The following is a 16,568-nucleotide window of genomic DNA, read 5'->3' on the forward strand; positions in this document are numbered from 1 at the left end:
GCGGCGGACAGCAGAAGCAACAATCTATGCCAAGGTCATCGATGCCTCGGTCAGGGCTTCTCGACAGCAAGGAACGGCGGGCATTGCGCTTTTTTTGTGTAGGCTGGTGTCTTGTGATTCATAGTAGAAAATAGAATCTTTAGCTACTTATGCTTTGAGAATGATGGCCGCCTTGAAAATCTGCTGCCCCTCTTTCGAGACCCGTGGCGCAAGTCAGCCAGAACAGAATCATTGTAGGGTTACTCTGGAGAGCAACGGCAGATAATATTATCAAGGCAGCTGCGTCCAGGCGGTATGTAGGCAGCGAATTGTGCAGGGATGAAGAAATTACTTTTCCGAATTCCTGGGGCGTCTCTTTTCAATGCCTTTATTCCCCAGCAACGACACCGTCACCACCGTCTTCCCAACCGCGCACAACAACAGCGCAAACGACGAATTAACCGCCCGCACTGCAAACGCACCAGCAAAGCATCCCGCCGTCAGCATCACCAGGAACATCACCCGCCGGTTCCGCAGCCGGTTACGCAGCTCCAACAACCCCGGATCAACCACAACATCCACATACGCCGCCGTGGCCATGGCCGTCGTGATCTCCGTGACCTTCAACCCCCGACTCATCGCCACCTGCGCCCCCGACGAAAACGCCAAACACGCAATCACCCCCAGCGCGGCGGGGCCTTCTGGCTTTATTGGCACGGCATACTGCACAATCATCCCGACGAAGACCAGGAGTGTCTGGACGATGCTGCTAAGCAGCAACCAGAGTCGGCGCCGCACCCCGAGCCAGTTCCCCAGCTGGCCCATGATCAGAGCCCCCAGGACAAACATGCCCAGGCTCATGCCGATGTTGGGGAAGCTGTAGGCGTTGTTTGCGAGGCCGGCGACGCCGATCGCGAGGAACAGCGTGTTGCCGGTTTGGTTGGAGGCGAAGCAGGCGTAGTCGGGCCATGCGGCGGCGTCTTGGATGCCGGTTGCGAAGGAGAGGAGGAGGAGTTGGCTTTCCAGGAGGAGGTCTTCGCGGATGTCCTCGTTTAGGTGGGAGTGGATTTTGGAGAGGGTGAGGTTCATGGTCAGTTAGGGTTGTCTTGCTTGGAATGGGAGGGCTGGCATGTGTGCTGTTTATTGCCTGACGCTAAGAACTTATTGGCCGGGAGTGCGTGACTCTCGGAATGGCAATGGGGCATTAAGAAAGTAAATTTCTCGAGGTTAAACGCCGAATTGGACGCCGAATGACTGTGCCCTCTGCCCATTGGGATGTCAGAATCTCCACAGCTCCATTTTACTGACAGTCGTGACACGATAGAAATTACCAAGTCACCACTTTACATGGCCGTCTCCTACCTTGATAATATCAGCGATTTGCCGAGGCAGGGTTTTGGTAGAGGATTCCAGGACCTCGATGCTCGGCAACGTAGAACCTGTGAAGAAAAAATCTGCTGATAATAAAATGCTTGACTTTGACTATTCCAAATTCTTGAGACATCGGGCAATAGCCAATGCCGTCATTCGCCGAAACCTCGAGGTCGGTGATTGACTCCTACCTAGGGTTCTTGCTGCCCGCCATCAATAGTCCCCATCCACCCACTCCTCCCACCCAACGCCCAAAACCGTATCCCGACTCACAGGCTCCTCAATCCCACTCTCCCAAACCCTCTGACTCGCATCCGCCCCGGCCCCGGAATTCCCAATCTCATAGTACAGCGGCGTCGCCCCCTCCGCCATCGTCGTCCACCCAGCCGGATGGACAATGTCGCTCAGGACCGAGTTCTGGTAGATGACGCGCGCAAGGACCCGCCACGGTCGGCCGAGGTACACCTTCCCCGTGAGAGCCGTGGCCAGGCCGGGCTTCTCGTAGATGGTGCAGTTGTCGAAGCAGTACCACGAGGGATCGGACGCCGTCTCGCGCGACATGGCGGTGATGTAGCCGGCGCCGTTGGAGGCGATGGCGCAGGTCGAGAGCCAGGTGCTGGCTGCGCCGAAGATGTAGTCTGTTGCGCCTGTTGGGACTCTGTTAGAGGGACCTCGGGAATGTCTGGATCTTGGGTTGACTGCAGGGTGGGTGGTCAACGCGTACCTTCGACATAGCAATGCGAGTAGTACTGGATCCCGTCCCGCGCGTAAAGCGTATCTTGGTACCCGATGAACTGGCAGCCATAGTAGCCCTGGCGGTCGCCGGTCGCAGCAAGTCTATGTGATAAAACTGTGAGCGTGACCCTGACTCTGGTCTAGGGCTATGTTGCACGGATGGATAGACCTACGCTACAGCCTGAGCACCCTTTCCAAACCCATTGACGACGTTGACGTTGTACATTGCGAAGTCGTCCATCTGGGCATTCACCGTAGCGCTAGAAATCAGCGATCCCGATTCCGGCGAGGAAATTGTATGTGTGATGGTGACGGTGTTCTCCTCGTAGGTTGCGGTGTTTGTGGTCTCGCCATAGATGGTCAGGTTCCCATTGTACTTGAATGTTAGTTGTTCCTCGTAAGTGCCGGCTTCAATGTATATGCAAGCAGAGGATGAGGATGAACCTGACCCCAGAGCTGTTATTGCATCGCCGATCGTTGCGTATGTTCCGTTTCCTCCGACTGTTAGGCAGCCGGGTGGTGCGGAGGTTCTAGATGTACGCTTGGAGTGCGTATGGGGTCTAGAAAAGGCAACGCTCGCGAGCGTAAGCATAAAAAGGTGACTGAACATGAGCATTGTGACGTTCTTGGTTGGTGAAATCGACAGGATTGAAACAAGTGGAGAGCCTGGTGGATCTACAGAGTAAAGATAGGTCTTATACCCATGACTTTGCCTCAGGGACGCTGCAATTTCTCCGGTGGCAGGTCTGAGGGTCATCTATCTGCGTCAGAAGACCGTAGAGCAACTGGCCAGGTTCATACCAAGTGAAACACCGGGCCGTCACGGACTTCGGGTGTGCTCCGTGACGAGTGTCGTCGTTTTCCGGCGGCCAGTCTGGTGCTTGCAGGGGTCTGTCAGTTTCCTCGAATAAGGATTGCAGGGATCGCACACTGGCTCCTTGGCCGGGGTAAACATCGATTGCTCGCCTCACTTGACATGGTGTGGTATTAGGCTGAATCCCGGTGCCAAGAGGGGGCAGGTGCAGTCATGAAAATCATTCTTCATGGTAATGGTATTGGAGGCTACTGAATCATGGCGAGGCAAAGGCTTAGGAGAGGCCGGCTTGCAATGAGGATTGTATTTCTTCTATAAACATGGCAGTCCAGGATGGCACCCTGCATTGATCTACCGAACCGCCGCACTTTCGTTTTTAATTGCTAGGGCCTTCGCCTTTCCAATCACTATACGATGGCTCAACTGCATAAGTAGCACTTAGGCTGATAAATGCACCTGTCCTTCTTGGTTTCAGGTCTTCTACGGCCTGCCAGACTCTCCTACACCAGGCGCCAACTGTAGTCCCTCCTCCGTGACAAAGCTGCTGGTCTTCTGATGTTGACGAATAGCACGGCTGCTGATGGAGGGGAAATAAGCGCCGGGAAATGCAACAGTCATTAGGATCGCGCCGATGGAAACCATACTGCGTATAAAGGTCAGTATCTCTCTCACTAGACTGAGGTCAGTAGTGGCATGACTTACGTTCCGTCCAGAACCATGAACTTGGCCTCGTCCTGCATCATCGGGTTTCCCCATCCACCGGCCATTTCTGGGATTCTAACAACCGTCAACACAGGCAAAGCAGGTCCAGAAAGTGGCAAGCACCTGTAAATGCATCGGATCAAGTTCGCGGTCAAGGCAACCACGTTGCAGGACACAAAGAAGACAAACTCCTTGCGGTTGACCCGCCGCTCTGATAACGAGAGCGACCTCGGGTACGCCCCGTGCTGGCGGCGGTGCCGATACACCCTCCTCGCAAAGTCGATCGTCAGAATCCCACAAACCGCCATGGTCGCAGCCTGGAACGCAATGCCCGCAATCATGATATCCGTCCCCGTCCTGACCGTACTCTCAGACCCCTTGCCGTTCGCGGCCGTCGCCTGCAGCCCTCCACCAGCCAACTAGGTTGCGAAGCCCAGCGCGTCACAGATGATGAAGAGCCAGGTGTAGAGCTTTGGATTGAGGATCGAGAATTGCGGGCCAGTGTGCAGAACGACAGTTTTGACGGTGAGGTAAAGAGCGGCGGCTAGGAAGGAAGGCGAGACGATGAGCAGCAGGGTCTGGATGATGACGCCGCCGTTGCTCCAGGGGTTCGAGTGCAGCATTAGACGGCCGATATAGCCGACGACCTCGCCTGCGCACCCGAGGAAGACGAGGGTTGTGTAGAGGCGCACCTTGTAGCGGACGCCGAGCCATAGTTGGGCGAGACCGCAGACGGCGAAGACGATGAGGAGGATGAGGTTGCCGGCGAGGTTGGGGGAGTAGCCCAGCGTGGTGCCGGAGACGGGGCAGGCTGGGGTGACGCTGGTGCAGTTGTCCATGGCGAGGGTGCGTGATGTTCTTGTTGTCGGGTTGTTCGGTACAGTATATAAGTGATAACTAGGTGCCAGGATTCTGTAACCCTAACTTGGTACCTCTGGTATACTCGTGGTGGAGCTCGTTCCTCGTTTACTCCACTTGCCTTGACTTTGTTAGGGTTAGTCCCAAGACAACCACAAACCCTTTCCCAGAGACTATGGTAACCCTTTTGTTTATTCCCTTTTCACACGAAAGATTGTAATACCGAGTAACTTCGAATTCTGCCGCAGAGTCCACAGAACCCTCCTGCAGCCTCCCAATGAAACGCTTCCATCGCAAGTCCCGCAGCGGCTGTCTCCAGTGCAGGCGTTGCCGCGTCAAGGTGTCAGACTTGTGGATGCCTCAGGCTGATTACCGATAGATTTTTCCTCCGCTTATTAAAGAACACCTATCTAAATTTATTTACTTATTACTTTGGATATAATAGGGCTAGGGCTTTAAAATATAGCTTATTTAAAATACCTTAATTAATTTTTTAAATATTTTTTAATTTAAACCTTTTATTATTTATACTTATTAAGTTATTTTTAGTTAAAGTTACCTTATTATTTATTATTAAGTAAATATTAAATTACCGTCTAGTGCTATTAAGTTAACTAACCTATAAAATTATTAATTATAAGCCTAGTAGTACTTTACTAGGTAAAAATATTTAATTATAAAATATAATAGCTAATTAATAAATTAAAGTACTTATAGCTACCTATAACTTACTATTATAAATTTTTTTAACCTTACCTTAATAATTAATAAGGTTTTTGTTATTTTAAATACTAATAATAACTAATTAATATAATATAACTAGTTAAAGGATTATACTAAAGTAATAAGCATTTAAAATTATATAAATTTAAATATTAAAAAAAAATAACTTTTAAAAAAGTAAAAGCTTAGGGAACCGCTCCCGAGAAACTTTAGTAAAATATAAAAAAAATAAAAAAAAAGTATTTTTAAACTAATAATAATAAAGTAATTAAAAAAAAAGGTTTATTTTATACTAAAAGAACCTAAGATTACTAAAAATATATTAATTTTTAAAAAGTATAAAAAATACCTTAAGGCTTGTAATATATATAATAAGTACCTTAAAAAATAAATAACTTTATATAATACTTTTTTAGTAATAATTTATATAATAATAAATAAGAACTTTTATAAGCTATTTAAAAAGGTAAATAAGCCATGTAATATATTAATTATTTTTTATAGGTAATTTTAAGTATTTAAAATAATAAAGTTATATTATTTATATATAAAACTTTAATTACTTAAAGCAAGCTTAATTTAAATATTAATAATATAAATTAATTATTAAATTAATTAGTGGATTGCGCTTTATAATAAAGGCATAAAATTTTTATTTTAAAAAAATAAATTAATAATAATATAGGACTTTTTAAAACATGTAACACCTTTTAACTTTACTTTTACTAAGTAAAAAAATAAAAAGCTTTAAAATAATAAACCTTTAAAGTTTAATAATATTATAAAATACTTTAGGTATTAAATATACTTTAGGGCCTAGGCCAAGCAAGCCTTAGGTAAATAAAAACTTATAAATTTATTAGTATTTATTATTATAATTTTTATAATATATATTACCTTTAAAGGTATTAGTCCTAAGGAGAACAATAAGAGTTAAATTAAAAAAGATTAAAAAAAAAAGCTAGTAAAGGGGTTTAAAGGAGCCTTAAAAGCTAAAAAATAAGTTAAAAAAAAGAATAAAAGGCTAAAAAAGTATAATATTTATATTTAAAATTATATAATTATTTACTGCTAGTATTTTTTTAATATAAATACTTAAAAAAAATGGCACCTAAATACTAATACTTTTAAAAAAGTTTTTAAAGTAATAGCCAACCCGGATATAAAGTAAAAAATTAAAAATATTTATAAAGGCGCCTTTAAAAAACTTAATTATAACTTTTATAAAGGCAAGGGTAAGAAAAAATATTTAAATAAAATATATATAGTTATTTACTAAGTATTTTACGCCTTAGTTATTATAATAAATAAATATAATTTTAATAATATAATAATTATAAATAGTGTTTTTATAATATATATTTATAATAATATTACTAAAATAAAAGATATTTATATAACTATACTAGATAAATTAAAAAAGATTTTTATTAATAATATATTAAATATAATTAATATAATTAGTATGTTTTTAGTAAAGGCAACTTATATTAATAGTTTAAAATAAATTCTTAAATTTATTAACTACGCGTATATTAAAGGCTTTTATATTAATATTATATTACTTAATTTTTTAAAATAAAAAGGACTATTTTTTAATACTTGCAAACGCCTTATAAAAAATAACTATAAATAATTAATATATTACCTTGGAGTGTACTAAAAATTTAAAATATTTAATTAATAATATATAAATAAGTACTTTCCTAATTTAGCAAGAGTATTTACTATAATTAAGGTAAAATATTAATAATTAATAAAGCCAGGAGCGCTTGCTAGAGATACTAAGCTTTAGTATTAATATATAGGCTATTTAGGTAATAAGCTAGTACTATAACTTTAAAAGTTAGCCTTGGGGGTGGAGATTATTACTTTAAATAAGGATTTTAATAAATATTATTTTTTTTACTTTATTTACAAGCTTGCTAACGCTTTATAATAAATATTTAAAAAAATTTTTTTTAAATTAACTTAATTATTTAAAATTATTTATTTTAATATAATATAGCTTAGTTTAAAGTTATAAAACAGCCTAAAATAGCTCTTATACTTTATTAATAACTATACTTATATATAATTTATAATTTTTTATAAAAATAAAAATAAATATATTCTTGCTTTTTAGTATTTTTATAACATGGTAAAAAATTAATATAATTATAAAATTATAATACTTTATAATAATAGCAAGGGCTTTATAAGATTAAATAACTTTAAAATTAATACTTAAAAAAAGGGAGTTATTATATATAATTATTAAAAATATACCTAAATAAAACTTTATATTAAAGTGTTAAAAAGGCCTTATTATAAAACACGCTTGGGCCATGGTTTTAAAAATAAATTTCCCTAAATATTTTAATTTTAAAGTAATAAAATTAGCTATATATATTCTTAATAATACGCCTGCTAGAAATTTAAAAAACACCTAGTTTATTTTACTTATATAATTTTAAGCTGTTCTTAACATTCTACAGCCTGTTAATTTATTAAATATATATATTTTTAGTTATATAGGGTTTTATTAAAAAGCCATGGTATAATTTAAAAAACTTATTAAAAAAGCTAGTATAGGCTATTTTATTAGGTATAATACTAGTAATATTTAAAAATTATAAAATTTTAAGGTAAGGCTATACTAGTTAGTTTTTTAAGCATGTAATATTATATTTAATAAATTAAAGTTTTATACTTTAAATAATTTATTACTTACTAATAATTTATATATTATAAACTTACTCCTACCTAAAAATACGTGGCTAAAAAAAGTGGACTTTTTTATATTATTTTACTATTTTTTATAGGGCTTAAAAAAGATTTAAAAAATAATAATAAAAATAAATTAAATAAGCCTATTAAGGCTTTTAAACTTAAATATAATATTAAATTACATGCTATTAATAATAATACTAGCATGGGGGGTAAAAAAATTAAAGTAATTAATAAAAGTGCTAATGCCCTGCAACCCATAACTTATAAGTTATATAATAATATTAATAAAATACCACTTATTAATTTAATTAATTATATTAAGTTTTTAAATAAGTTAGCTAACTTTATTTTTACTATACTAAAAAATTATAAAATAGCCCTATTTAAATTTAACTTTAATATTACTATAAATAAAATTTTTAATATAAATATTAGCGCCCCTAGCGGTTTTCCTAATATAAAATTTAAAAAAAAAATAAAAAAAACTATTTAACTTTAATTCCTACTTTACTAGCTAAAATAATTATTTTTAATTAAGAATTTAAGTATGGAAATAACAGCATACTTACACTTAATAAGAATAAAAATATAATTATAAGATTTAATAAAGTTTAAAAGTAAGTTTTTTAAATTATTAAATAAAGGCCTTTTAATATACCTTTAATTAATAATATCTCCTACCTAAATAAAAAATATTATAGTAATTTATACGCCAGGCTTATAAAAAATCTAGTATATAAATAAGCTATATTTTTTATTATACTTAGTATAGTTATATAATAGCTTTTTTTTTACTTTATAACTTTACTAAAATAATACTTTACTAGAGCCATAGAACTAAAAGAAAATAATAAAAAGTTTATTTAAAAAGTAGTGGATTAAGGCGGCTAAAGTTAAAATAAATAACCTTATATTAATAGGCACCTATAAAATAGTAAAAATATTATAAAAAAAATAATATTATTACTAAAATAAGTATTTAAATATAAGTTTAATACTAAGGGCTATATAATTAAATTTAAAGCAAGGCTTTGTATATATAAAGATTTTTAATTATTTATAAAAATAAATATTATAATATTAATACTTATTACCTAACTTTTTTAACTTATAATAGCGCTTGCCGCTTATTTTAACCTGGAAATTAACTAGTTAAATATTATAAATACCTTTATTTAAGGTATTATAAATAAAAAAGTTTATATAAGAATTCCGCATAAATATATACTAAAAAATAAAGTATAAAGGTTGTTAAGGCCTTTATATAAACTATACTAATTTTCACGCATTTAGTAAAAAGATTTTTTTATAAAACTTACTGCGTATGGCCTTAAGCAAGTGCCTAAGAAAAAATACCTTTTTATTAGTAAGTATTTTATTATTATTTTTTTATTAATAATATTTTTATTTTTTATTAAAAAACTTACAAGGCCTAACAAGCAGCCGCGAAGTTTAAAAAATATATAATTAATATATATAAAATTTATAATATAAAAGCTATATAATAGTTTTTTAATATTTAAATTATATATAACCGCAGGAACTAAACTATTTACTTATTTTAAAACTTTTATATAAAAAGTTTTAAAAAAAGTTTTAAAACTTGGTTTAATTTTTTTAATCTTAATTAATATTTAAAAATATTATTACTAGTTAAACTTAAGTTAGCACCTAATAAATATTATATAAAAAAGTAAGATATTTACTATTATTAATAACTTATTAATTTTTTTTTTATTTAACTATTTAAATATAACCTAAGGCCTTAAAGGCCGCGAATAAGTTAATATAATATTTTATAAATTTAATAAAGGCCTATATTAAGGCTGTAAAGTAAGTAATTTAGTATTTTATTAAAACCGCCACGCTTGCTATAATATTTAAAAAAAATACTAAGATAACTGCCTATATAACTAGGGATAACCTTATTTTTATTATTAATATATTTTATATTAATATAAATAGTTATTAAAGCTTTAAAGGCTATATTATAAAGCTATTTAATAGCCTAATTAATTAAAAGGCAAGCTATTAATAAATTATTATTACTTTTATAATTAAAGTAAAATTTCTAGCTATATTAAAAGCAGGCAAATACTTATTTTAATAAAAAAAACTTTTTAATAAATTAAAGTTTAATCCCGGGCAAGATCTTAAGATTTTATATAATAATTAATAAATTATTTAATTACTTACTAAAAAAATTTTAACTTTATTACTAAGTTATAACATGTTAATATATACTGCTATTAGCTTTAAAAAAGATTTTTTTTTAAAAAATATTAAAATATAATAAATTCTTATAAATAAGTAACTAACTAATAGCTTTATAAAATTACTAGGGTTAATAAAATATACTAAATTTATTAAATAATTTAAATTTAAAATTATTTTTTTTTAATATTTTTTTTTTATTTTAGTATTATGTTAATTTTATTAAATTTAATATAAAAGGGTATATTAGACTTATAAATGCCTTAAGCTAATTATTAATAAATTTTTTTTTTATTTATTAAAAAATACCTATTTAAATTTATTTACTTATTACTTTAAATATAATAGGGCTAGGGCTTTAGAATATAACTTATTTAAAATATTTTAATTAATTTTTTAAATATTTTTTAATTTAAACCTTTTATTATTTATACTTATTAAGTTATCCTTAGTTAAAGTTACCTTATTATTTGCCGTTAAGTAGATATTAAATTACCGCCTAGCGCCACTGAGCTGACTAACCCGCAAGGTCGTCACAAGGTACCATACCTCCCATTTCCCCAAGACGCTGCCTGTGCTAAGCTGCCGAGTGCGACGAAACACACCCGAGCTGCTCCAACTGCCTGCGAGCCCAGAGTCCCTGTCATTACCCCCGTCTTGCATCCCCTGCATCAGAACAACCACCACCGTCAACCAACAATGGCCCTCCGCCCCACTCGCCTCTGTTCGACTCTCTGGACCTCGTCCTCATGAACCACTTCACAGCCGTAACCGCCCTATCGCTATTCGACGGCCCCAAAAACACCGATGTCTGGCAGAAACACGTCCCATTCGAAGCCGGCTCCAACCCAATGCTGATGCACGGCCTCCTGGCCGTCGCAGCCCTGCATCTTGCAACAACCACCCTCGACTGCAATAATTACTATGTGCGCGCACTCCACCACCACAGTCTCGGCCTGCAGCTGTTCAAAAACCAAATCACCCACCCGTCCACCTGCACAGACAGCTCAGATGCCCTCTTCACCTTTTCCGTCCTCCTGGTCGTCTGGGCCTTTGCCGCCCCTGTTGTGTCGAACAATTCCCTCGCCATAGACGACATCCTCAATTCCCTTGGCCTCATACGCGGCTGCAAGACGCTCTTCCTACTACACCACGAAACAATCCTCGATCGGCCCGTCGGCCGGATCCTCGAAATTCAACCCCCGACTGAGGCCGCTAACGCAATCCCAGTCCCATCTGTACTAGGCGACGTATTCAGGCACCTCCAGAGCATGGCCCACCACGACCACGTCCATCTTGACGCCATCGAGGATCTGCAACGGATAATATTAAAAGCCCTGAACCCCGTCACAGGACCACACAACACCAACCTCGTCGCCGCGTGGCCGGCAGCAGTCTCGGATGAGTACTGGGCGCGACTGCGACGTCACGAGCCTGTAGCTGTGTTAATCTTCCTGCACTATGCCGTGCTGTTGCAGTTTTATGAAGACCAGTACTGGTGGATGGCCGGATGCTCGAGGAGTATCGTCGACGTCGCTGAGGGCTCCCTGACGGGGGCGCAGAGAGATGGTCTTGGCTGGACGGGTTGTTTAGAGCGGATTGTCATGCTCAAAGACGTCAGGTTTGCAATGGGTAGTCCGGAGTCATCCCCTACGACGGGAAATAGAGTCTACCTAGGTACATAGCACGGGCGAATTCATAGGGGCGATTCAGTGACAGTTATGGACCTGGCCAAGAAGTCAGAGTGGTCTTCCTTGCAGTGTCTCTGGCTCGATATGCTCTACGTAAGCATTGACGGTAGCTGATATACCTCCAGCTGTCTCTTCCAAATGAGTTGTATAGATCGCTGTGGAGAATCTGACCAATCATGCTAAGCCAAGCCAGATTGATAATCATTGTTTCACGTGACCTGACGTACCAAGTTAGCCGCCTGCTTATCTAATCTCTGTGCATCACCCAACCACCCCACCTTACTCTCAGCCATCACCTCATAGAATCAGAACTTCCTATTGCCTTTTATCATGTGAAACATAGTTGCAAGAGACAGGCATAGAGATATGCGAGGGCTTTCTTCTTCCCCCCTCGGGTCTGTCATCTGGCGCCAACGGCCTTTCTCTACATGGATGCGGGCTCGGCGCAGCTTCAAAAAAACACCCCTGCTTCTATATACTCTTTCACTTTCGCAGTCTTCTGCTGTGACTTATTATACCACTCCTACCTATTTCCATGGTAATCCGATTACTTGGCGCCGTGTCCGACTTTTATCAACAATAGCAACGTCGACATCGCATGATGACCATGACCACTACATCAGATACCACTGGATCAACGGGGCCGAGGAACTTGAACGATATGAGCCCGGAGGCTACCACCCAGTAATGATTGGAGACAAACTGCACAACCGGTACAGCATCGTCGACAAGCTAGGATATGGAGGCTACTCGACCGTCTGGCTAGCCCGGGATACCGAGACAGGGCACTACGTTGCGCTGAAAGTCGGCACAGCGGACTCAGACTCGGTGACGCGCGAGATAAATACTCTGCGATGTCTTGCAAGTCCAGGACATGAGGCTATTCCGACTGTGCTTGATGATTTCGAGCTCGAGGGGCCGAATGGACGACATCGATGCTACTCCACTTCCGTCGCGGCATGTAATCTTCAGGATGCGTCTTTTAGCGAGCTTTTCCCCATTGATGTTGCAAGGGCGATATCGGGCCGTCTAGTGCTTGCGGTGGCTTATTTGCATGAGAATGGGTTCGTGCATGGAGGTAAGTCCTACCGAACTCCGAAGGCAGTCTGGTTTCACCTTCGTCTAACCCTACCTACCGGCTTCAGACCTCCACCTTCGCAACATCCTGGTCAAGCTCCCCTCAAGCCTCAACCACCTCTCAATCCAGGACTATTACACCAAGTACGGCCAGCCCGGAACAGAGCCCGTAACCCGACGTGACGGGAAGGCCCTCCCACCAAACGTCCCCCAAGAAGCCGTAACCCCCGTCTGGCTCGGCAAGCACGCTAGAGACTTTAACATCGCCGATACAAACATACTGCTCAGCGACTTTGGCGAAACATTTGCCCCGCACAACGACAAGCAAAAAAGTCTCGCCAAAGACTGCCACACACCACTAGCACACCGACCCCCCGAAGCCCGATTCGCCCCAACCTCCCCGCTCTCCTACCCAGCCGATATCTGGAGCCTAGCGCTCGCTATCTGGGAGATCCTCGGCATGCAGCCCCTTTTCAGCGCAGAGTTGGCGACGGAAGACAACATGATCTGCCAGCACCTGGACGCCCTCGGAGCGCATTCCATGCCAGAGAGCTGGTGGAACGAGTGGACCGCGCGAAGCAAATATTTCGACGAGGGTAGAGAGCCCAAAGAAAGACGCGAGGTATGGCCCAGGCCGCTGGAGGAGTCGTTTGAGGAGGACATTCAGGACTGGAGATATCGGGAGGCGAAGTTTCATCCCGGTGTGTTTGGGCCGGAGGAGGCGGCTGCTATTGTTGAGCTTATGAGGAAAATGTTGGTCTTGAGGCCTGAGGGGAGGATTACGATTCGCGAGGTTCTAACGTCGCGGTGGATGGTGGGTTGGGTGGTGCCTGAGTTGGAACGGCGCTGGCTTTGGGGGGATAAGGAGGTAGATAGCCTGAGTGATTGGAGTGTATTTCGGAATCTCCGCTCGATGTTGTAAGGCTTGTAGTTGTGTAATAGATTTGGAAATCTCCGCTCCTTACAATGATTTGACATTCTGCTAATGTACGATAATAGCATACCCACGTTGACGGTGCCCTACAGTACCCCGATTGACCAGACCGTCTCCAACCCATCCAACCCAACCGGCCTTTCTCCCAATGTACTAGACCTAATGCCATCCATACCTCAACCCATCAGTCGAGGCATTATAATCCGAAATGGCCGTATGAGCCGTGACCCGATTATCGCACCGCGAAACCGTCCTATCGTCCCGCTTAACGAACCTGGATGTCTTGCGAGAAAGCAATGTGCTGCTCACCTTATCCCGTAGTCCCGACAACAGAAATATAAAGGCTGGGCTCAGTAAAAATTAACTGTAAAATTGCATCCAACTCCTCATCCTCCGACCCGATAATTCTCTTCGTCAAGCCCGGTTGACGAAGAGCTTTCTCACCCGTGACAGGGTGAACCGTGAACCCTAACAACCGGTTGCTCCGGCCTCACGGGCTCCCTGCGAACAAACTTCCCGTCTGCTCTCGCCCTCCCAGCCTGCGGGAACCTGCTATGCTCAGCGCGTAGTTCTTCTCTCTCTCTCTTTTTTTTTTTTTTTTTTTTTTTTTTTTGGTTGGGGCGGAGAGTCGCTCGTACGCAGCGACCTGCGAGACCCAGTCTGTATCACCTCCGGATGAGAACACGCTGAGGAGTGTAAGCAATAGTATCCCGCGGTGGAGAGCTTCGAGGGAAGCGTTTGCAGTCTGTAGAGGTTATCGGCGCCTAGGTAGATACTGTAGAATTCGAGGTGGTCTTTTACGGTGAAACAGACCGGCTGATACCCACGTACCCGATTAGCCCTAAATGCCCGGGCAATACCGTATCCTGGGACTGGTCAATTGGCACAGAACCTACCCGTGTGAACATGCAACCTCCCAAAATACCTAGCAAACTCCTTCTACTTCTCCGGTCCAGTATCCTTGAACTCCCGATCGCGGAGGCAACAACGCCGCGCTCCGCAATCAGAGGCGAGCTCGTCTTTTTGCCAGGCACGTCGGAGAGCTGCGAGAGCTGGGGCCCACGGACTTCAGAGCTGACGCAGGGAGTCAACTTTTCGATAGCAACATTTCATTTAGGTTGCCGGTGTTAAGAAGGTGTGGGTTGGCTTGCTGGCATTTAACCCCCGGTCTTTGTGCCCGAAGGGTTCGGTTGGTGGCTTGGAAGGTGGTCTCATTATCATAGACGGGGAGATAGGCGGAGTAACCTTCGCATGCTGGACATGTCCCTTTAGAGATTAGTAAGAAAACAGAGTCAACGGGGCAGCTTAAATATTAAATACTTTGCTGCGAGACTTATCATCAAAGGCATACCAGCCGCGCCGAACGCCGGCAGCAGTCTACCCTATATACCTCAATGCACTGCCATGGGATACAGCCGAATAGTGATTCCAGCCGTGTAAAGCTCGACCAAGTACTCATAGCTAAACCCACCGTATCCATCCAATGCAAATATTCAATATCAAAATCAACATCACGTTCTCCCCACCCAACCGGACGTCCGCCTCAGCACCTCCCCCACAAACCCCTCATTGACCTCCGTGCAAACCCCAACCTCCCTCCTGCAGGGCTGCGACTGTCTGCGTTGCGTTGACGCTGACGATGAGGTGGTCGATATTGTTGACGGGTGGCTTCAAGGCCTTGGGAGGGGAGGGCTGGGTTGTCAACGTCTGGGATCGTGTGCCATTTGATATACACTCTGGGCTCAGGCGGTTGATGGTGTTGAGAGGACATGATATGCAGATGGCCATGGCAATCTCAACATCCAAGTCCTTGGCGAAGTGCCATGCGAGGCCTGTATCGCGCTGGAACGCCCTCCCAACCAGGATCACATCCAGGTCGTCGTCGTTCAGGATCTGCTCCGCCAACCCACCATTGTTGATCATGCCAACCGCCGCCACAAGCATTTGATCCCCAACCGCCTTCTTAACCCAACGCAAGTTTTGAATACATTATATATCCCGCCTCTGGTATTCGACACCTTTCGTTTCACCCATTGAGTTTTCTAACTGATTGCAAAGCATACTTACCAATCCAGTGGGCTCGGGGACATACTTGCAGGGCGTGTAGGGCGTAGCAGATCCACCTCGACGGTTCCAACCGCACCTGAAACATGGCTCACGTTCGTTCTCTGGCCCATCTACGTTATTGGGCTCACGTTTGGATCCCGCCGGCGCCGGGTGATCAGTATCTTACACTTACACTGCGGGGGCTGGGGTTTGATACTTTCCCCCTGTTATTCAGGGTATGGCTGACTGGTTGTACATGTTAGATGCTCATCTTCACCTACATAGGCGTAAAATGGAACCAGCGCGTGTACCTAGGGCTCTTCACGCAGTTCTGGCTCTTGCCTTGTCTTGTTGCGCTTACGGTATTGCCAGTAGGGACACCAAGGTGGGGGAGCTGCGCGCTTGTCACAGTAATTCTGTTGTATCCAACACGCACGCTACCCTTTAGGAAGATACAATACGACAACGGACCAGGAAAACAAGAGGCTGGATAGATAAATCCATGGATATTGGGTTTTCCGGGGACAGGATGGTGGGAGAGGGGAGAGGGTTAGGGTTTCGGGTAGTTGAACAGGTGTTGCCGGTTGCTAACATTCTTCTTTTCTTAATTGCTCCAGTATCGAGTGCAGACTTGAATAGAGTATTTGCCGCTAGTCCGTTCTCTACCTCGGCTTCAAATCTTGCGGGGCATCTTGTCGATGCAACATCCATG

The 16,568-nt window shown here is 41.2% G+C and overlaps 5 protein-coding genes across 5 annotated transcripts; 2 read left to right on the forward strand and 3 right to left on the reverse strand.

The window, feature by feature from the left end:
- Positions 1-318: 318 nt before the first annotated feature.
- On the forward strand, positions 319-1,035 carry DSM5745_00809 (uncharacterized protein; the record flags this gene model as incomplete). Its single annotated transcript, XM_026742825.1, has 1 exon — positions 319-1,035. One exon carries the CDS (start codon positions 319-321, stop codon positions 1,033-1,035), a length of 717 nt encoding a protein of 238 aa, XP_026608670.1.
- Positions 1,036-1,563: 528 nt separating this feature from the next.
- Positions 1,564-2,842, reverse strand: pmeA (putative pectin methylesterase; the record flags this gene model as incomplete). The annotated part of the gene is made up of 3 exons (XM_026742826.1): positions 1,564-1,997; positions 2,075-2,187; positions 2,259-2,842. 3 exons carry the CDS (start codon positions 2,840-2,842, stop codon positions 1,564-1,566), a joined length of 1,131 nt encoding a protein of 376 aa, XP_026608671.1.
- Positions 2,843-3,379: 537 nt separating this feature from the next.
- On the reverse strand, positions 3,380-4,440 carry DSM5745_00811 (RTA1 domain-containing protein; the record flags this gene model as incomplete). The annotated part of the gene is made up of 4 exons (XM_026742827.1): positions 3,380-3,542; positions 3,602-3,676; positions 3,725-4,007; positions 4,047-4,440. 4 exons carry the CDS (start codon positions 4,438-4,440, stop codon positions 3,380-3,382), a joined length of 915 nt encoding a protein of 304 aa, XP_026608672.1.
- Positions 4,441-10,857: 6,417 nt separating this feature from the next.
- DSM5745_00812 (uncharacterized protein) lies at positions 10,858-13,798 on the forward strand (the record flags this gene model as incomplete). Its single annotated transcript, XM_026742828.1, has 4 exons — positions 10,858-11,785; positions 11,828-11,892; positions 12,295-12,877; positions 12,945-13,798. The coding sequence occupies 4 exons, from the start codon at positions 10,858-10,860 to the stop codon at positions 13,796-13,798; spliced, it is 2,430 nt and encodes an 809-aa protein (XP_026608673.1).
- A 1,578-nt stretch (positions 13,799-15,376) lies between these two features.
- Positions 15,377-15,754, reverse strand: DSM5745_00813 (uncharacterized protein; the record flags this gene model as incomplete). The annotated part of the gene is made up of 1 exon (XM_026742829.1): positions 15,377-15,754. The coding sequence occupies one exon, from the start codon at positions 15,752-15,754 to the stop codon at positions 15,377-15,379; it is 378 nt and encodes a 125-aa protein (XP_026608674.1).
- Positions 15,755-16,568: the final 814 nt, after the last annotated feature.

The sequence above is a fragment of the Aspergillus mulundensis genome, assembly GCF_003369625.1.
Source record: "Aspergillus mulundensis strain DSM 5745 chromosome Unknown scaffold_0, whole genome shotgun sequence".
Classification (NCBI taxonomy): Eukaryota; Fungi; Ascomycota; class Eurotiomycetes; order Eurotiales; family Aspergillaceae; genus Aspergillus; species Aspergillus mulundensis.